This window comes from Drosophila subpulchrella, chromosome 3L (assembly GCF_014743375.2).
Source record: "Drosophila subpulchrella strain 33 F10 #4 breed RU33 chromosome 3L, RU_Dsub_v1.1 Primary Assembly, whole genome shotgun sequence".
Lineage (NCBI taxonomy): Eukaryota > Metazoa > Arthropoda > Insecta > Diptera > Drosophilidae > Drosophila > Drosophila subpulchrella.
In genome coordinates this window covers 13,070,202-13,092,475 of record NC_050612.1, presented here as the reverse complement: position 1 = coordinate 13,092,475, position 22,274 = coordinate 13,070,202, and the positions used below count along the sequence as shown (strand labels likewise).

Below are 22,274 nucleotides of genomic sequence, written 5' to 3'. Positions count from 1 at the left end.
CGCGCACCTCAAAAATACCGTGCTCCCATAAACGGTATTTTTAATTGAGCTTACATAATGGCGCGTTTATTTGAAATACATTTAAGAATTAAACAAATATTAAATATATAAATTTTGCCAGTTTTTATAATTTGTATGAGTATTAAAATAATTGATTAAGTATTGTTACACATTTGGTTCACTCCATTGGATTTTAAGATGTGTACTTTGTGTATTTTTGTATTGTTAACTATAACAAAAGGGGAAAATTTAATATTTAAAATAGTGAAAAATGTATAATAAATTGTTTGGTTTCAAAATTTAAAAGATTCCGTTAAAAATTATAATCCTTACAAAGCAATGAACCTTTTTACAAAAGACATCCAGAGATTCGCTGAGGTTATAGTGGTATAGTATAGAGGTAATAGTGAAAAACATCCAGCGACTGCTTGTAATAGTTTGAATATTTATTTCATCAAATGCTTGCACATAAATATATTCATATAGAGATGTATGTATAAGGGTATACAGTTGGGTTAAATATTTTTTGTATAAATAGTGTATTTTTCTTGTATTCATACATATAACTGCCAAAGAGCACAGTTGCTTTAACAATAGCCACTTAGGTACTTCTGCGGTTAACGGTCGAATGCAGTTCAAAACACACAAACAACATCTAAAAAAATGCGTTTCGATATTGGCCGAGTTTAATACATTTTGTCTGTCTGTATATACGATTTATGGGTAGATTGTATATAGGAGGGTGGAGATCAGCATATCAATTTTCACTTTTATATTTTGTTGATTTTTTTTGCAAAGAACAGGCAACACAAGTTGAACAACATTGAAAAAAATGCATTTTCTAAATATTTTTTTGTTTTTAACGATAACGGTAAGTTTCTAGTTATTGTCCTTAGATCTTTTTTGTCGGATATTCGATTTCCTTTAAGATATATAAGTATTCGATTGGCTTCAATCAGCATTGTATCATTTTGCACTCTTAATTGACTCCTGCCGCAGCATTATCATCACCTATGGAGGGCATCTCGACGAACCACAAACATTTCCCAGCCAGCTTGCGATGAAAATAAAACTAAATGAAACGTGTTTCGTTTTGGTTTTGGTTTGGTGTGTAAAAAACTCAAGTCTTTTTTTTTAGTGTAAACTAAACTAAAATCGCGAAAATAAAAATCACAAATCGGTAAAGAATTTCGCTCTAGGCTAAGGACGATGCACGCACACAAAACTTGATATTAGCTGCGCTGGCTGCCGCTGCAGATCCTGCTTAGGATGTCCCGATGACGCCGCCAGGTCCTGGCAGCCCACTAGGACGGCCGGTCAGATAGGAATCCACTTGCCGGGCAGCCTGACGACCCTCGGTAATGGCCCAGACGACCAGCGACTGGCCACGCCGACAATCTGTAGTAAAATAAATAGAAGTTAGTTAAATAGTTTGTAAAAAATTAAAAAAACACAGTTCAAGTTTAATAGTAGTTAACAGGGTTTAAATTACAATTAAAAATTTGCGATGGTCTTGGGGTTCTTCAAAATTTCAAGATACAAATTAGATACTCATGAAACTTAAGAATTCTCGTTTTTTAGGAGTTTTATAAAGATGCAAATATTATAATTTCTAAGCTTTAACTCGATAAACGAAGTGGATTTAAAAGGTTTACGTATTTTATGTTACAAGGATTAATATAACATTTAAATAAATTTAAATATAATTAAGTTCTTCAAAATTTCAAGATGCAAACTAAATACTCATGAAACTTAAGAATTCGCGTTTTTTAGGAGCTTCATAAAGAACAACTATTGTAATTTTTATGAACTCAAGATTAATGCTTATCCTTGATAAATGAAGTGGTTTTAAAAAGTCTACATATTTTAAGTTGGAAGGATTAATATTAAATATAAATTAAAACTCATAAAACTTACCGCCCGCTGCAAAGACCTTGGAGTTGGAGGTACCATACTGTCCGTTGGAGGCCTTGATGTTACCACGCGGGTCTAGCTCCAGCCCCAGTTCGCCGGGCACCGTCTTCTCCGGCCCCAGGAAGCCCATGGCCAGAAGGATAAGGTCGGCCGGGAAGTACTTCTCCGAACCGGCCACCTCCTGCATGCGCCACTGGCCCGTCTCTGTCTTGGTCCACTCAACCTCGACGGTGTTCACGCCCTTGATGGCGCCATTCTCGCCCACGAACTCCTTGGTGGTGGTGCAGTACTGGCGCGGATCCTTGCCCCACTTGAGTTTGACCTCCTCGTGTCCGTAGTCGACGCGGAAGACCTTCGGCCACTGCGGCCAGGGGTTGTCCTCCGCACGCTTCTGCGGCGGCTCCGGAAGAATCTCAAAGGTGGTGATGCTCTTGGCACCCTGACGCAGCGAGGTGGCAATACAATCGCATCCGGTGTCTCCACCGCCGATGATGATCACATCCTTGCCGGCGGCGGAGATTATTTCATTCTTGTTGCCCAGCTGCTTCTTCTGCTGCGCCTCCAGGAACTCCATGGCGAAGTGGATGCCCTTCAGGTCACGGTTGGCCAACGGTAAGTCACGGGGCCAAGTGGATCCTGTTGTCAGGAGAACGGCATCGTACCTGGAAATTTAATAGATTTAGATTTCCACTTAAAAACTTCCATAAACCTTTTAAATGTTGAGTAAAGATTATAAACAAATGGTTCCTTAAGAAACTTCAAAGACTAAAATCTTGGGAACTCATTAACTTTGAAAGATGAGTAAATATTTAAAGACAATTTTTCTCTAGAGTAATTAAACTCGGAAATTCTGAAAACGAACATTCGAAATTTATAATTTTGAAAACCATAATAATGGAAACTAAGATCTTGGAGTCTCACACCCCTTTTAAAGCTTAAGAAAACATTAAGCACTAATTGTTCCTTAAGAAATTTTTGAAAATCATTTTGAATCATCACAGATTTCAGAGACCTACAGTTAATATTGGATTCCCAAGTTGGAAATGGTATATTAAAAGATTTTAAAGTGAACCTCATTGCAAAAATATTTTTTTCGATAACCTTAAAGGACATCTGGATCACCCTTGATCCCATTAAAATACTCACTCTTGTAGCAGCTGCTCGGCCTTGAGGTCCTTGCCCACATGGACATTGGTGCGGAACTCGATGCCCTCGTCGGCCATCAGGTCCACCCGACGCTTGACCACCTCCTTGGACAGCTTCATCGTGGGAATGCCGTACTGCAGCAGTCCACCAACGCGATCGTTGCGCTCGAAGACGGTGACAAAGTGACCGGCGCGGTTTAGCTGCTGAGAGGCGGCCAAACCGGAAGGTCCTGATCCCACAATAGCCACACGTTTGCCAGTGCGCACCTCTGGGATCTCTGGCTTTATCCAGCCCTGCTCGAAAGCATGATCGATGATGGCGCACTCGATGTTCTTGATCGTGACCGCCGGCTCCGAGATGCCCAAGACGCAGGATCCCTCGCAGGGTGCGGGACACACGCGACCAGTGAACTCAGGGAAGTTGTTGGTCTGCAGCAGCTGACGCAGTGCCTCCTGCCACTCGCCGTGGAAAACGAGGTCGTTCCACTTAGGAATGATGTTGCCCAGCGGGCAGCCGGTGGAGTTGGACTGACAGAAGGGCACACCGCACTCCATGCAGCGGGCAGCTTGGACCTTGAGGTTCTTGCGCACATGCGGGAAGTTGTACACCTCGTCCCAATCCTTCTGTCGCTCGCCAGCATCTCGGTACGGAGCTGCCTCCCTCTTGTACTTCACAAAACCGCGGGTCTTGTCCAGCACGCGATCGGCACGCTTCTGCTCGAGCGCCACATCCTGGATGGCCTCCTCGATGTCCTTAATGTGCGGCTCATGCTTTCCATTGCCATTCTCGATGGCGGATTTCAGAGGCTGCTCCACCGCCTCCTGTTCGGCCATGTCTTTGAGAGCCTTCTGGTATTCGTACGGGAAGACCTTGACGAACTTGCCTTGGGCCTCGGCCCAATTATCCAGCAACTCCTTGGCCACCTTGGAGCCCGTCTTCTCGATGAAATCGGCCAAGAGCTCCTTGACCAGCAGCACATCCTTTTCGATCTCCAGCGGCAGGAGCTCCACACTCTCCGGATTTACCTTGGGCTTGAAGGAACCATCCAGATCGTACACATAGGCAATGCCACCGGACATGCCAGCGGCAAAGTTGCGTCCCGTAAGACCGAGGATCACAACCAGGCCACCCGTCATGTACTCGCATCCGTGATCGCCCACACCCTCCACCACAGCGGTTACTCCGGAATTGCGCACGCAGAAGCGCTCGGAGGCAATACCCCGGAAGTAGGCGGTTCCCTCGGTGGCTCCGTACAGACAGACATTGCCCACAATCACATTGAGATGGGATTCGAAGGGAGCCGTATCCTGTGGGGTGATGACCACATTGCCACCGCAGAGACCCTTGCCCACATAATCGTTGGCATCGCCCTTCAGGGTCACATTAACACCTCGCGCCAGGAAGGCGCAGAAGCTCTGGCCAGCTGATCCCTCCAAGAAGATGTCGATGCTCTTGCCAGCGGGCAAGCCAGCCTCTCCATATTTGCTGTAAGGAAAATTTACAATACTATATAAAATATTTTCTTATAAAAGAGTGTCTCAAATTCTTACCAAGCAATATGGTAACTTAGAGTGGAACCAAAGGCACGCTCCTCATTGTGGATGCGCATCTTGACGGTCACATTATCATCGGCTCCGCTGAAGATTTGCTGAGCCTTGGCAATCAGCTGGTTGTCGGAACGTTTCTCCAGCTGGAAGTCCTGTTTGATGGATCCACCCACGATATTGGTGCCAGGACGAAGTTCCAAAGCTGGCTGAAGGAGCAGTTTGAGGTCCAGGTTACTGGCCTTAGAATCGCGTTGACTGGCTACACGGAGAAGATCGGTGCGACCGATCAGGTCCTGGAACTTTCGAATACCCAAACCAGCCATGATTTTACGAATCTGGACAAGAGGTTGAGAATGAGTATATTTTGGGTAAATATAATAAATTCTAGTCTTACATCCTCGGCCAGCATGAAGAAGAAGTTAATAACGTGCTCTGGTTTTCCAGTGAACTTCTTGCGCAGCTCAGGATCCTGGGTGGCAATGCCCACGGGACAGGTGTTCAAGTGACACTTGCGCATCATGGTGCAGCCTTTACTCAGGGATTATTAAGAAGTTAAGTTAAATATTAAAAAATAATTCTATCCCCACTTACCCATGACAATCAAAGGAGCCGTACTGAATCCAAACTCATCGGCACCCAGCAGAGCAGCCACCACAACATCGAATCCTGTGCGTAGCTGTCCATCGGCTTGGACAATCACACTGGGAGGAGGAGCATCATCCAATCATCATCCAGATCCAGACCGTTTAGAGTGGGAAGACACGACATAGAAAGGAAGGCAACGTTAGCTAACTCAACCCCAGGTTAGGATCAATGTAATGAGAAGAAATTACGAATGGAGCACAGCGCGACGATCGTGATCGAGTGAGCGATTGAGTGGAGTGGAGTAGAGCGAGTGGACTGGAGTTTGGATTTATTTTTTTTCAGCTGGCTGGAAGCGGGATCTGAATATCAAGGGATTCTCTATCCATCATGTCAATTCATCCATTTCCTTTCAACAGGATCAGTTCCATGGGTTCGTTCATTATAAACATACAAGATACATTCTCAAAGTAAACACATATTTTCTTTGTATCTCTTTCGCTGGACAAGATTCGCCCTCGCCATTCGCCGTGTCATCGTCCTCCTGCCCACCGCCCACTGGCCACATGTACGAGGAGTTTCAATGGGGTTGTGTAGGGGGATCAGCCCAACTTTCCGATGATCAATGGATCTCTGCTTTTTGGGAATACATGTTCTGAACAGGTTTTCCAACGCTGTCATCTGGATAACCAGGCACTTTCAGTAATGTATCGGTTCATGATTAGTAACAACAAGAGGAGAGAGCGGGATTGGCTCTGGGCCGGCTTTCTCCTGGTCGGAAACTTACCGTGATCGCAGATTGTTCAGCACCAGCACCTGATGCGTTTCGGCCACGCCCAGCTCCCAGGGTAATCCGGCATTCTTGATGCCTGTCCAAGAACTGGCACCGGTACCGCCATCGTGTCCGGAGATTACAATATGCTCCGCTTTGCCCTAGATATAACAGTTATTATAACCATCCCTTAGTAACATATGCAATCCAAACCCACCTTGGCAACTCCGGAGGCCACTACACCAACGCCCACTTCGGACACCAGCTTCACACTGATGCGTGCATTAGGATTGGAGCACTTAAGATCATAGATCAACTCGGCCAGATCTTCAATGGAGTAGATATCGTGATGTGGAGGAGGCGAGATTAGGCCCACTCCGGGCACCGACTTTCGGGTCTTGGCAATCTCCTTGGTCACCTTATAGCCCGGCAGCTCACCACCCTCACCGGGCTTGGCTCCCTGGGCCATCTTGATCTGCAGATCATCGGCATTGGCCAAATAGGAAGCGGTCACGCCAAAACGACCCGAAGCCACCTGCTTGATGGCCGATCGACGGCTGTGATTGGGATCCTGATCTGTAGGGGGGAACATTCCAGATAAAATAGGTTATTTCAAATGGATTCTAAGTAGGACTCACTCAAATAACGATCCGAATCCTCGCCACCTTCACCGGTGTTGCTCTTGCCGCCAATGCGATTCATGGTAATCGAAAGGGTCTGATGGGCCTCCAAGGAGATGCTGCCAAAGCTCATGGCGCCAGTGGCAAAACTATAGGAATATCATATCTAATATAGTAGTTACTAGATAATAAGTTAAGCTATCCCTTACCGCTTGACAATCTCGCTGGCTGGTTCGACCTCGGAGATATCAATACTTTGCCGATCTGTGACAAACTCCAACTGCCCACGAAGAGCACACTTCTTCACACTATCCAGAGTGGTCTTCTTGAAGGCTTCGAATGCATCCAGATTCTTGTTAACCGCCGCCTCCTGCAGGCTGCCAATGGAGGATGGCTCATTGATGTGGGCCTCTCCACCATGACGCCAGTGGTACTGGCCAGGATTGCGAAGGATGCGAGTGTCTGGTGTGGCCTTGCCGTAGGTGAGTTGATAGCGCTGCAAGCCCTCCTTGGCCAGAATCTCCAGGGTCACCCCGCCGATGCGACTGTGGGTGCCGCGGAAGCACTTGGCCACCAGATCGGTGCCCAAGCCCACAGCCTCGAAGATCTGGGCGCTCTTGTAGGATTGCAGAGTGCTGATGCCCATTTTGGCCATTACCTTGGCAATGCCCGTATCAATAGCCTGGGCATAGGCGGCATAGATCTGCTTGTCGTTGACCTCCGGACCAATTACTCCATCATCTCTCAGAGCTTGGGCCAATTCAAAGGCCAGATATGGGCAGATGGCATCTGCACCATAGCCGAGGAGCACACAAATATGATGGACTTCCCGGGCCTCGGCCGTCTCCACCACAATGCCCACCTTCATGCGCTGCAGCGTCTCGATGAGGTGATGATGCAGGGCTCCCAGAGCCAAAAGAGCGGACACCGCCACCTTGCCTCCAATTCCTGCTCCACGGTCGGAGATCACCAAGAGCTGGTAACCCGCTTGGGCTGCCGCATATCCCTCGCGGCACACACGATCGATGGCGTCGAGGTAACCCTGAACGCCCTCGTCATACTGGAATGTGATGTCCAGGACCTTGGTCCGCCAGCCGCGGTGCGTGTTCCGCTTGAGCAGCTGGGTATCTGGAATGCTCAGTATGGGATTGGTGAGCCAAATGCGATGCACCTGCTGAGCCGACGGCTGCAGCAGATTCGCCTCCGGTCCGAGGGGGCACTGCATCGACATGACCACCTTCTCGCGGAATGGATCGATGGGTGGATTGGTCACCTGGGCGAAGAGCTGTTTGAAGTACTCATAGGGTATGGGCTGGAAGTTGGACAGGCATGCCAGAGGGGCATCATTGCCCATGGAGCCCAGGGCTTCCTTCCTGTAAAAGCATAGATTGGTTATATATATTAAATGGAACTAGTTTTAGCCACTTACTTGTTCTTGAACATGGGAATGAGCAGCATGTTGACCGTCTCCGTGCTGTAACCAAATAGAGAGAGTCTGGGATCAAAGATTCCCCTCTGGGAGGCGGGCAGCTTGGCCAGTTCGTCCACGGGCGGAGTATTCAATACATTAGCATTGCGAACCTCATCCAGGGTAATCTATTCGTGTATGAAATAATATAAATTAGTTTTTTCCTAAACAACAAGAGTTAAAAACAATCAAAGAGCATGCAAAATGAAACGCAACGGGGAGGCAAAAAACGAGTTCAACACTACTTTTTGGGGGGCCAAAGGACAAAAGGCTAGGACCTAGGGCAACCTGGGTTTTATAACTCACCATCTGCATCAGTTCCACAACAAAATAAACACACATTTTGAGATTAGGGGATAGCGTGAGAGAGAATGGACAAATTTAGACCAGATATAGATTATTAGATCATTAGTTTTCCAAAATTTTGTGTCTGGAGATGAGTTTGTGTCTAGAGATGATTAGTGGGAATCGAGCCTGTGAGCCTGATATGTGTAAATAATGATGGCTGAACTTGTTGCACAAAAATAGTGGGAGATCTTAAAAATCTTAGAAATATTCATAGTAATACCATTTAAGGTATTATAACTAAAAACTGATTAAGGACTATCTCTCCCAATATTTCTGAATACAACTCATTCCATAAACCACAACTCACCTTCTGCTGCAGCCATTCCGAGTGGGGCCTCGACTTGGCGATCTTGGCCTTCAGCTCGATGTCCTGGATGAGCTTCTTCTCCTTGGTGTCCACCAGCAACATCCTGCCCGGCTTCAAGCGGCTCTTGAGGGTCACCTGCGATGGGTCCACATCGTAGACACCCACCTCGGAGGCCATGACCAGCACGTTCTCCTTGGTCACATAGAAACGCGATGGACGCAATCCATTACGATCTAGCACAGCGCCAATGTAGCGACCATCGGTGAAGCTGATGAGAGCCGGACCATCCCAGGGTTCCATAACACAGGCGGCCCACTGGTAGAAGTCGCGCTTCTCCTGCGGCATCGTCTTGTCATTCTGCCACGCCTCCGGCACCATGGTCATCACCGATTCCGGCAGCGATCTATCGCTGGCCATGGTCAGGAACTCCAGCACGCAATCGAAACTGCCGGAATCCGAGAGATTCGGCTCAACCACGGGATACAGTTTCTTTAGCTGATCCCCAAACAGATCCGACTGCATGACACCCTCGCGGGCCTTCATCAGGTTTACATTTCCCCGCAGCGTGTTGATCTCACCATTGTGGGCCAGGACTCTCAAAGGATGGGCCCTCTCCCAGCTGGGGAAGGTGTTGGTGGAGAAACGAGTGTGGACCAAAGCCAAGTAGGTCTCGAACTCCGGATCCTTGAGGTCCGTGTAGTAGTCCCACAACTGGTCGGAAGTGAAGAGACCCTTGTAGACAACCGTGCGGTCGGACAGGGAGCAGATGTAGAACCGCCGCCCTGGTTTGATCAACTCATGGCTGGCCCTCTTCCTTAGGACGAAGACCTGCCGTTCGAAGGCCTTCTCATCGCTGCCTTCAGGACGACGGACGAACACCTGGCGGGACAGGGGCTCAGACTTGCGGGCCACTCCGCCAATAGCCGACTGCTTGGCCGGCACAGTGCGCCAGGCAATCACCTCCAGGCCGAGGCTCTTGGCCAGCTCGTCGAACTCCTTCTCGGCGGCGGCGTGCTGGGCCTCATCCAGGTAGAAAATGCCCGTGGCATAATCACCCAACTCCGGCAAGGTTACACCCTGCTTGGCACTGCAAATGGATATTGGGAAAAAAAGATATTAAATTAAAAACAATTCGAAAGCTTTTTTAAATTTTCTAAATAAAATGTATTTGTATTATAATCATATTTTAATTATTTCATAAAAGGTAAAAATATTAGAGATTTGGATGTTCTGTACTTTTTATCAAAGATTAATAGCTTTATCTTGCATTTTTATGGTATAGTACATTGTATTTTGAATTCTAAATATTAAATATATGTTGTTTTATAAATATTAAATATTTTCACATGTTTTTATATTTAAAGAATTAAAACAGCTCTTGAAAAACTTTATGAAAATCATCAACATTCTTAACTATTTTTATACGAGTTGTAAATAATTTATAGTTTTCTGGTCAGATTCTGTGTCGCATCGCACTACTTGGATAAATTCGCTGGTCTAATAGTAATGCGCCATTAAATCGCACATAGTCAGGTTTCTACTTGGTTAGTTGTTCAGTCGTTCATTCATCGCGCCATTCCAAATCAACGGAATCCATTGAGCGCTTGTGACGAAATGAGTACGCCGCAAGTCGCACCTTATCAACATCCCTCTATGGAGAAGCTGTCAGCGGTCCAGGCGTCACAACCCATAGCAGTCCCACATTCCTCCCAGCCCGCCCACCGGACCGCTTAAATCGTCTGACATGCATTCTAGCACTGAGAAAAAAGCATGTGTATTTTATACAAACAAAATAAATAAATCAAATCCACTTATTTAATCTTTAAAATTGATAAACAATTCAATTAAGGAACAAAGGATAGGAATAAGGAAATTATAAATAATTTTAGTTAAGGAATTCAAACTTTACTATTGAAATATAGTAATTAAAAAAAAAAGTGTAAGTATAATACTATATATATTTATATAGTATGTACAGAGAAATTTAACCAAAACTGTCAAGTTTTTCTCCAAGTGCATTTCAGATTGAGCTGAGCTTATACTGCAACCCAAGCTTGTTCTTATTACGCCTCAGAATTCCGCCCGATCCGATGGACGACGTACTGGCTAAGTGTTTTGCCATATTTTTCGCAATTAGTCCAAGACTTGAAGCGGTCCTTGAACTTGGCATTCGCCGACTTGTTGCTCTCAGATCGCAATCTAAAATGCTCTCCATCAGTTGGCACGTGCGTGTCTAGAGCGAATTTCATCCTCACTGATTGGCATGCAAAGTATTTCACAATTTCTTTCCTCAAGCGGAACCCCAAGACCTCCAGAACCCCCCGAAAAGTGTTCGGACATTACTATTAAGCTCCCGGCCAGACAATAATTAAACTAGATTTATGGGACTGTCGTGCGACATTACGCGTTTTAATGACCCAACCAGTTGTGACCATCCATCTATCACCTAACAGATTGTGTATATTATATGTTCTGACATCTGGTCTACTAATTACTTAGCAAATAGTTGCAAATTCGCGCCATTGATTAGCGCATATTGAGTTGTAAATCGATGGGACAGTGCCGTTTTTATTAGCTGGGGTTCGGGAGATACGCTTTCCATGGGCTGTAATGGAGTAAAAGGCGGGCAAATTCAGAAGCTGTTCAGCCCAAAATGATTTTATTATTTTTTGAGGACTCTACAATAAGCACATGGCAACCAAAATAGTATTAAAACTTGAATGAAATATTAATTAAAGGTCAATGTAATTGAGCTTTGATTTAAATGCTTAAAATCATTGCGATCTTTTCAACATTTGACTTTGATTTAACCGATCAAAATCAGTTAACCTTAATAAACTTGGACAACACTCTATAAAAATTTCAATTTAATATTGTCCTTAACAGATTTTTATATAATATTTTAAATTTTAATAGAGTAAAATAACTGAAGCCGATCTAATATCAACTGTTAAAATTCCCAAATCGGTCTTAATTTGCATCGCCTGATTCTAACCAGACCAAGGCTCATTACTATGCACATCTGGTACACTGGATAAAGTGGTGAACCCGTGAAAGCTACGAGTGGGGGACATTGCCGTGTTTTTCCATTTCGCGTAGTTGAGCTAAATAATATAATATAATTTTGTGCGATGGAATAATTTGCACCAAGTAATTGCCTGCAAATGGCCTTAATTCTGTTACCCACTTAGGCTAGTCACTAAAAAAAGGTTTTATGCCATATATAGCCCATTAAAAATATATACTACGGGTATGTATGTTTGAGGTTCTGAGCAAAGCGTGACGAAAACAAGAACCGTGCCAAAATGCTGACAAAATAAATAGAAAACAAAAAACATCGGACGGGAGCAGAGAGCAGATGTTGAATTGTTGGATCTCTATAGGTAGGCAAATACTCTCCGACATATGTACATACTATATGTACATGACCGTGGCTGGGTCTGGGTCTCCTCATCTCAGTGGGGATATATATCTGCCGATCTGTGGATGTGCCTCATTTCAGCAAACTATTTTTGACGTGCTCGATTGCTTTCTATACGGTACTGGTACTTTGAGATTCAGCCAATAAAGGGAAGTCATTGCTAAAAGCCAAGTGCTAAATTGTAATGCCCTCACCGAGATCTGTGGAAACTAGATCATAAATTATTCAAGTGCACAACTTGATTTAACTCATTCATACATTGTTGCATTCAGTAGCTAAGCTTAGCCAATAAATCTCACTTAAATCTCAATTGTTATGTGATTTTTTGAGCTTTCTACTTATGAGCCTTTCATAAAATGGAATTGGTAATTCGAGGAAGAAAAGATTTCAAAAGACCTTATTCTTAATTTTTGATCATATTTAAATATACATAGTTCTAAATATTATACTTGAAATCGTGAAAGTAAAATTTTTGAGTCTCAGATCCTTAGAGATATCTCAGTTCGACAAATCCAACCCAAAATAAATGATACTTTTTTACAGAGTAGATCTTCACTGATAGACAGCGACAAATGACACGACAGCTTTGAGTTATTTTTGTATTTCGCGCACGAGATCCCCTATATCTTTTCGCTATGCCCCGCTACCCTATCGACAGGTCCCGTGTAAGCGGTTCGCTCATCAATGGCGACGGCGCCAGAAGGAACCGGCATAAATAAACATATATTTAATGTTAAGAGATATATACTTACAGAGCCTTGAAATAGAGTCCGTGAGGAATGGAAGCCAAGACGCCAGCGCCATCGCCAGTGTCATTGTCGCAGGCGCAGGCGCCACGGTGATTCATCCGTTCTGACAAGGTCTGGGCATCACGTAGAATCTATAGGTACGAAAGAAAGGTAGAAAAATATATAGTTATTATATAATAATAAAGTAGTCCTTCATACCGTTTTTATAAATAAAAATTTCTTAGATAAGAAAAATGCAGTTAATGGATGTTAAATTCAACAGACAAATCCACGTTGTTATGAATAAAACATTATAGAACAAACGAAAGGAAGGAAACACCATATTAAAATAAAAGAAAGAGGTTTTGGATTTATCGTGTTTGCAAAACTGAAATATTTTTGAAAACTATGATTTTTACAAAGCTAATTTCTCAAAAAGTTTTAAATAAAACACATTCAAAACATTGTGGCGTATTTTTTTTAAATTTATAATGTTTCACGATGTTTTTTCGAAATCATTTTATATCTCCTTGATCCTTACCTTGTGAGAGCGCTTGCCATCGATGGCCACGATGAAACCGACTCCACAGGCCTCGTGCTCGTTCTGGGGATCGTAGAGTCCCTGTTTACCAGGTGCCTCCCATGGCATCTGCTGCTGCTGCTGCTCCTCCTCCTGAACATCCTGATCCTGCTGCCCGCTCAAATGCAATTCATTCGATTGTTCGATATTATCGCTGCTGCCGCCGATGGCCGAATTATCGAAATGATCGAAATCACCGATGGTGGTCGTTGATGTTGTTGTTGCTTCAACAGTTGCACATTCAAATTCGCAATTGTCAGTGATTGTTGGTGCCATTATACGTTGTTACCGTTGCACTTGCTGAAAGTCTCTCGGGATCTAATTTGATTTCCACTCGGTTTATTTTTCAAATTGGTTCTATGTTCAATTCGCGTGTTCACACCGTTTAAAGTTAACAGTTATTTCTGGTTTTGATTAGCACTGTTTGTTCAGTTTATTGTAGCCTGCAAAAAAATAACAAAAATACTCGTTTTAATTTGTATTTATTTGATGTTTTAGTGCTATTGCACTTGAAAAACGATTTTTGCACGTTATTTAGCTATTTTATTCCGCTTGCGTTTTGCACTTATTTGCACACACATACATCTATGCACTGCTAGATAATTTTAGTGTTATTTTCTCTATTTATCCCGCTGCTGACACACGCGACACTGACGGCTGCTCACAGGCGAATGAGCGCCGATGGAGCAACCCAGCGGCGTCGAACCCCCAAGAAAGATCGGACTCTCTCCTCGAAAAGGTGGCACACTCTCATGCTCACTTGCCTATATGCTATATGGCTCCTATATCTCTCTCTTTGCCCACGCAATCAGGCGCCTGATTCAATTCCGAATCTATATCATGCAATGCAATCCTGCTTATCAGGAAAATGTTTACAGGCCTACTTCAGTAGCTCGAACCTCTTTGATTTTAACTTTTAGTAAAAAATCTAGTTTATTACAGTTCAAATATACAGTACTAGATATATTTTTACTAAAAACTTAAATGATATTAGAAAAATTTCGTATTTTCTGAATACTAGTAATAGAACACAATTTTTTTTAAATCGAATATAATGAACATTATATATTTCCCTGCTTCGATATTTTTTAAAAATAGTATTGGCCGTTTGGCATACTTTTTTGGAAAACATTTTTTTTCACATCGAACTTACAAAGGTTTTTACTTGCGTAATGTCGGATTGCGTTAAAAACCGAGGAACTGTCATTTTCCACACCCCTCCCTCTGAGCACCACTTCAGCTGAATGAGCTCTCTAAATTGCTCCCTAAATAGACAGTTCGACGATCGATAGATCGTTCAATTGATTGACAGTGTGGTTGATTGTTCAACTGCATCCAGAAGTGGAACCTTGAATAATGCGAGGTCACGTAATGCAACCGAATCGCCCCATATTTACATTGTTTTATCGAACTAGGAACGGCAGTGGTTTAGAATCGTTCAAATAGAATCGTTATCAACTGCAAAACACATACATAAAGACCTATCAAACACCGTCACAATTGGCATGCATAATAGAAACAAATGCTTTAAAATGCGATTTACAATTAATTCATTTGAGCAATAACAATTGGAAATATGTGAAATAAACAACTAGAAGAATTCTGTTTTTCAAACGAAGCAAAATCAAAATGACATAAAATGACTCAAAGTCAGTTGTTGTTTTGGTTATAATTTTAGACACATTTTTTTTTAATTTTGCTGGTGCTCCATCTCAAGATCTTTGACAGATCAGCTCAGCCATAACTGTCACACGCGGACTAATAATTTCATTTACATATCTCTCTATGGGGTCTTTCAACTTTTGACCAGAGAAATGCATTTGAAAATATGTATTTTTCAGATACATTTCTTGCTCCATATGAGCACCGATATAAATAGATTCTCCATTAGAAGATCATGTTTGTCTAGAATTCTGTCTCAAAATTTTCCGTAGCGTTACGCGCTTGATTAAATTTTTCCCAAATACCTATTCCCAGAATAGCCAATAATTTAGTGGCGTTCGATTAATTGGGCCACATAAATTAATCAATCAAAAATTTGAGTGAAGTATTAGATAAGTTCCAAGTTCATGGGTGCTATTGCCCCATAGGAAACCATTTCACATCTTATCAAAGACTTTCTATTGTGCTCTTAAAGGCGACTGAATCGTACGAATTATAGACATAGGCTGGTTCAAAGTCCCAGAGAGCGATCGGAATTATCTGGTCGGGGCTACAACGTCACATCGCAATCTTCGGTGAACCATTCGGGTGACACATTCTCGCCGTCTCGCCACTTGGGGGGATTTCGGGTGATCAGAGACTATGGGGGGAACCGGTTCCCGGCTGCACCTCGCAGATAAGTGCCGAAAATTTGTCAAGCGATAACATTCTCTATGGCGAAGAATCTACCAGGTAGAGCTGGGTGTTAGGGGGTCATATATTTTAACAAACAACTTATATTTAGCGGGTTTTTTATCTGGACCTTGAAATGTGATAACTATCTGATGAAAATAGTTTTATTAGCTATGTTAATCTTAAAATATTCTGTAAAAAACAAATATACTCTATTCCTAACAGGTATCCTATAGTTCGATCATCATCACCACCCTCGAATTTCTTGTGTTTGTTAGATGTTTTTTTCTTTTGGCGGTTTGGTATCAGGCTTTTAACATGTGCCAGCCGAGTGTCTGCCGCCGAGGTAGGGAAAAGAGGAAGACATTCTCTTTCATTATGTTTTATTTCCTTTTTTTATAAGTTAATAAACTTTGGTAGACCCCACGCCCGCGCCCCCCATGAGATTCCACACCCCAGATAAGACTCATTCACGGCACTAGCACGAAGAACCTAATGGCACAGTGAACTTAACTTGGGGGTTTGCTTTGGGAAGGTTTTTTCCTTTCGGATTTCACGGTAACGGAGCGCAGAGATTACGGCGTTCCATTGGGGAGCAATGCTACAAGGCGCTATTCACGATTTGCATGCGTGATTGAGAGGGATGGGCTATAAATATACACATGTTCGATTTCTGGCTGCATGCGTAATACAACAATACAACCCAGGACCGATAAGGCTCGTGGAACGTAAAAATGTGACGTATGTCCGTGGGACAATAGCCCACCTCGGGACTGGAATTCTATGATCTGATCTGGGTACAGTGGAAAAGTTTCTACCTATGTAGGAGAAGAATAGACCAGCACAAAAAAGGAGTATATAGAAATAATTCGGTAGCTTTTTATGACTTAAAGTGCCGTAATATAACTTGGTAATCATGACTTGAATAAATGCATATCTCGGTTTACTTATGCAGAAGCAAAGGTTAAAATAAATTCGAATGTTCCTTTCATAGAACAGATAAAAGATTGCAAAATATTTTTGGTTATGTCATCAAAGATATAATGGTACTTAATGTCTTTATTATGGCGAAATAAGATATCGCGATATTTTGAAGTTCCATAAAACCTATCCTCATCCCTACCTGTCTCTCTGATTGACAATTTATCATTTCCTTTCTTTAATTCATCACATTTCCGCCGTTCTCCTTGCATAACTCTTAAAATGCGTCACATCAAAAAGTCCAATAGATGGCTATTTTCAGAGTACAGAATAATGCTAGCAAAACAGATATATGTATATACTATAGCTAGATAAACCGTTGACGTTCAGAACAAAAATTCCTCAGGAATTATTGATCACGTGCTTAGAAATTGTTATGACATTTCATTAAGTTAAGTGCACTTAATTCGGATAATTACTTTTACTAATGGGTGGAGACACCCTGTTCCTAACTCTGCTTAAAAGTCAACGTAAATATTTGGATAAAAAGAAATGGAGGGAAAAACAAAAGTAAAGAAATCCAATATAGCAAACAAGTCTGCAGACTACCAGATGAGAATAGATCGCAGAATGGAGAGGCGACCGGATGATACGATGAGATATATGTACATAGATATAGCCAGAACATCCATTGCGTTCGCTCAAAGTCTGAAACGCGCCAGCCGCGTGTGGCCCACATATACATATCCCCCGAAATCTGTGTAGTACGATATATAGATACCCCCTGTGATATATATGTATTTATAATGTAAACAAGCGCCGGCAACAAGTTTCAATAACCCCAAATGCCGAAATAAATAAATAAATTGTGCGTCGACAGCATTGCGTGTGGTTAGTACGGTAAGCGATGGGGCATGTCACGAGGCCATTATTGGGGTATAATTACAATCGGTGGTCCTAATGGGTGTCAGGATCCCACAATGAAAATGCCATTAGCCGCAAAAGACTTTCTTCCGTTCCACAATCTGAAATCGGTTGAGAACTGAACTCCGGTAGCCGCCGTCGCTATAAACTTTGTTTTCCAACGATTTACGATATGATATAGCCAGAATTTGGGAGGGGATCCATAGGGGGGTTCTATTGCCGTTATAAATGCGCATTATCTGACCCGGCTGGGCGCTTATCAGGTAGTCGGGACCTACTTTATTGGTACCCCCGTTGTTTTATGGCCTCCAACCTGTGCACTTGAGTCAGATGTGCAAAGTTTCCGCCCCGGACTCGAGGGGGGATTCCGAAAGGGATCACCTAAATTGGTTTAAAAATAGTTACAATTGGTTTTCATTATCGCCCGGTCGACTGTTTAATTAGAGATTCCACTGGGCATCTTGCGGTTTGGTTTTTATTGCGCCTCGGAATTACGTATAAGTAATTACAATTATGAGAACTTTTTTATCTACACCTACAGTGGGCGCCACGACTGTAAGAGCTGATAATTAACCTTGTTCAATAACCCTTTTAATAACAAAATCAGACAAATTGCTGATAACTTACTCGAGCTTTGATTGGATGATAAAGATCAATAGGTGTTATTAAAGTGTTGAAACGCGCTGTACTTATTGGGAGGCTCTTAGGTAAAATATTTTAGTTACTAATTAAACTTGAAATGTTGAAGGTCCAAAGTTAAATTTGTATTTGGGAAGTGCTAATAATTCGTCAATTATCATGAAGTTATTAAGTTCTTCAACTTTGCGTATATTGATTAAACATATTAAGCAATACTGTTAAACATCAAAGTTATTCTTGGCATCCAGAGTTATTGTAAATTGACGGTTCAGATAAACAATTTCTTTCCAGGATTTTGAATTATACCATTAAAGGCGTAAACACTTTCAAGAAATACAATCTGTCATATAAAGGGAAATACAACATGCGGTTTACTCGAAATTCCACAAGTATGAATGTTTATTTGTTATGAGTTTCATATTTAAAAACGATTTAAAAACGTCAAACAGTATGATTGAAAGCGAATTATCTTGCTTTCTAAAGATTTCTTCTCAGGGTATTATACTGAAAAGATATTGGTTTTCAAATAAATATTTAGACCATTTTCAATACTCATAACATAGACGTATGATTTAGCATTGAACAAGTTTCCAGTTTCTAAGTTTATTTTCTCCATAAATTCCTGTCTGTCCCGAGAAATTTATCGCAGCTGGCTGCTATTTATGGCATAGGTGCGGAAAGTACCCCGCCACCCCAATACCTTTTTCCTGTTCCCTCCCGCCGCTAATTAAGAGGAGACTACAGTTTGCAGTCAATAAACAAGCAACGTCGCAATTTGCATTAGTTTACAATGACCGTATGCGGTTGGGATGGGTTGCACCTTTGGGGTAGGTTGCCCTGCCCTTTCAGAGCCCCATTATCCATCGTGTTTTCATAACTAGAATTAAGAAAATCGAAACCAAGTAAATTGCCGCGGGGAGCTGACTCAGATAAAGGGTTACCAGGTTTTCTGGGTGCTTCTGTTAGCTTCTTCCAATAATAGACCTCGGGACCTGGCTTATCAGCGTCCCACCCAACTATAAGTAATCCTGGCGATGGAAAATCAAACAAAGTCTAAGGTATTTAATTATTTAAAAGTTAAGGGTACGTCAGCTATGGCAATTCAAAAGAAATTAATCAGTCTAGCAATCGTATTCAATTTGTATATACCCTTATAAAAGGCACTTACTTTTAAAGATATCTTACAGCTTTATAATCTATGAAAAACAAATGTATTATTCTTATCATTTTTTGGCCATTGTGTTCCTATGTGTTGTATATCTCTCTCATCTACTGAATAAATTCGGTATTGAAAACTAACCGAAGTCATGTCTTTTAACCTCAAGACTTTATTTTTTTGGGAATCCAAGAGGGTACTGATTGTCATGTTATCGTAATTGGTGTGGGCACTTGCTTTATATATCCCCCACAATTTAGAGGCTGCGACGCAATTGAAAAGTTTTCCGTTTGGAAATTCACTGAACCATTAAACCAAACTTGCGGCGCCACCTTAGTTCAAGCGAGACCGCAAAGTATATCCCATTTCAGGGGGCTAAAGAATTTGATTTGAAGGCATGTCCGTTAATATGACTACGCTTCTGTCTATCCATTCAGAACTAGAATGTTTAGCTTGGCACATTATCTTCACAAATCCGTTATAAGCCCCAAAAGAGCTCTAAACGCACTTGGCCGCAGGAGGAGGCTTGGTTCGCACTTCCGGGGAATCTTTCACAATCTTTTCTTAAGTCCTTTGTCTACGGTCTTTTATTTGCTCACTCAGTTTCACACAATCCTTTTTAAGTGCTGGCACACAAACCCATAAATGGGTAAAAAACAAAGGCAAGAACGCTATCCTTTAAATTCAAGTGCAATCCAATTGAGAAAGCCTTTCTCTCTGCGGCAAATTACAAAATGCCGTGCTGATTACATAACTGTTATGTCAGGAGAGAAAACCGGGTGGGCGATTGTGGCTCAGAGAGCAAACTTGGAAGCTGCCGCCCACGCAGAGAGAAAGTGTGAATGTCAAAGGGCAATGACGTAGTAAGGAAAACTTTGCCATCTAAGTTTATAAATTCATGAAAGTAAATCAAAAAATATTATCTATTTTAAGATTAATTCGATTAAATCTATTAAGGTGAAACGAACAATTTATAATTTCAAAGAACATAGCCTGTTATATAGAAAATACTTTGGAACCAATAAATAGGTAAAAAGCAGAATTAATGCATTTTTGATATTTTAAATATTTCAATCTATGGTACTTAATTTTTTTATACTTAAAATCACTTCGCAAGTTCAAAACAACTTTTTAATTTACTCTTAAGGTTTTCAGTTCTATTAAAATGTTTATTTTTTTTAAAGATTGAGTCAAAGTATATTTCCTAACTTTTTTCTGTGTATGAAAGGACATTCAAGCACACATACAGACACACAGTGGCTGTCATTAATTTTGATGTGGCAATTAGGCAAAACAATTTGTGGCATTCGGTGGCCGTAGCCTTTCAGCCGCCACTGTTATTTGCGAGATGGAGATGTGATATGATGATGAGGGGGAAGCAGTGGAGCGGTGAAGAAGAAATCACTGCCATGGCCCATCGGTGCAGAGCGGAGCGGAGCTAACCTTACTCTGACCTTGAAGCGGAGCGAGCGGGAGAGAGGAGCAGCTGTCTGCATCGCACATGTTTGCAGTGGAGTGAAAGGGGGTGGGGCAGGGGCAGGGGCTCGGGCAGAGGGGGTTAAATAGCGAAACAAGCAAGAAGCACAGCCCATAAAATAGTCAACGAGCAGGAAGAGGCGGCCAAAGGGGTGGGGGCACAATCGAGAAGAGAACTTCGCAGCGTCAAAAACAAGAACAAGAACGGGAAGCTTGCGGCAGGGCGGCAAATTACAGTCAAGGACATTTAAATACGTCATTAATTTAAAATAGACTTTACCATTATTTCAATTTTGCTCCTTATTTAATGATGAACATATACTAGGGACAATTCACAAACAAAAATAAAAAAATTGTATTTTATTTATTTTCGTATACAGTTTTCTTATTTTTTGTTGGATGAGAACAAACAAAAACAAGATGCATACCGTTTACAAGTTTTAAACAGTATAGGTCATGCCTAAAATTCCTTTATTAAATAAAATAAAACACACATTAATTCAAACAGAATCTTAGTTAAAGCGTTTTAAACTTCACACATTTAAAACAGTTAACTATTTTTTAACCGAAATCACTTTAAAAAAGTAATAAAGTAACAAGTAGCAAATAAAAAAACACTTCCTTGTCTTGGATCATAGCTTTTAAGTGTCCATAAATCAAGAGCTCAAACTGCAGCTAATTTCTTACCCCCCACTGTAAGTTATGGTGTGGGAGCTTCTGCTCTCCTGGCTATGCTTCTTCTTTCCCCACTCTCCTCCCGTTTATTTGTGTGCGTGTTTCTGTGCGCCATGTAAAAATTTATTGATTTTCCAGAGGAACTCCTACGGGAATTTCGAATGGAAAGAGTGGGAAATAGGGGAGTCGGAACCCTAATCTCTTTTCCCTACATATTTCCTCCTATTTCTTTAACCTTTTGTAAATATCAAGCTCGCTAGGTTCGTATCGTATGTGTGTGTTAAGTAATTTGCATATCAAATTTTTCTAAGCCACACAAAAAGGAATTCCACACATTTTAGGTACTTCATTTACTTTTAACTTTGCTGATAAACTGATTTATTTTGCACTTTCCACAAAACCAAGAACTTTGGAGTTTTTCACTTTTCCACTGGCTTTAAACACTTCCACTTCGATTTGGCTTTAAAATATTTTCTAATTTTTCCGCGATTTCAGAATACGTCCGCTTTTTTCAAAAGACCGAGAGAGAGTGAAATTCTCAAGAGAATAGGACGAAAATCGCATTCGCATTGAGTAGTATAAGAGTAGTAGAAGAAGTAGTAGGGACAAATATGGCCACCGAGGGGGTTTTCTACTTTTTGCTGTTTAGAAAACTTGATGTTACGTTTTGTTTACGTTGTTAGTAAAGACAAGAACCTTACCTTTTTTTTCCTCGC

General features: G+C 41.9%; 1 protein-coding gene across 4 annotated transcripts; it reads right to left on the bottom strand.

Annotated features, from left to right (window-relative positions):
* Positions 1-899: 899 nt before the first annotated feature.
* Positions 900-22,068, bottom strand: LOC119554531 (glutamate synthase [NADH], amyloplastic). 4 transcript variants are annotated; one of them, XM_037865481.1, is made up of 16 exons: positions 21,913-22,067; positions 13,395-13,876; positions 12,878-13,005; positions 8,705-9,791; positions 8,356-8,358; positions 8,011-8,177; positions 6,791-7,954; positions 6,600-6,730; positions 6,179-6,537; positions 5,977-6,122; positions 5,199-5,308; positions 5,002-5,135; positions 4,611-4,942; positions 3,061-4,545; positions 1,918-2,576; positions 900-1,398 (listed from the first exon to the last, which is right to left on the bottom strand). In XM_037865481.1, exons 2-16 carry the CDS (start codon positions 13,707-13,709, stop codon positions 1,265-1,267), a joined length of 6,354 nt encoding a protein of 2,117 aa, XP_037721409.1. In that variant the 5' UTR covers positions 13,710-13,876; positions 21,913-22,067; the 3' UTR covers positions 900-1,264. The 4 variants fall into 4 exon arrangements, 3 of the variants coding, with proteins under 3 accessions (XP_037721409.1, XP_037721410.1, XP_037721411.1); XM_037865482.1 differs by lacking the exon at positions 21,913-22,067 and adding an exon at positions 14,017-14,143; XM_037865483.1 differs by lacking the exon at positions 8,356-8,358.
* Positions 22,069-22,274: the final 206 nt, after the last annotated feature.

Coding starts and splice junctions, on each gene's coding strand:
- LOC119554531 (XM_037865481.1), bottom strand. CDS start 13,709: ATGGCACCAACAATCACTGACAATTGCGAATTTGAATGTGCAACTGTT. Junction 9,792..12,877: donor GGACTCTATTTCAAGGCTCT/GTAAGTATATAT, acceptor ATCCATTTGCAG/TGCCAAGCAGGGTGTAACCT. Junction 6,731..6,790: donor GCCAGCGAGATTGTCAAGCG/GTAAGGGATAGC, acceptor ATATTCCTATAG/TTTTGCCACTGGCGCCATGA.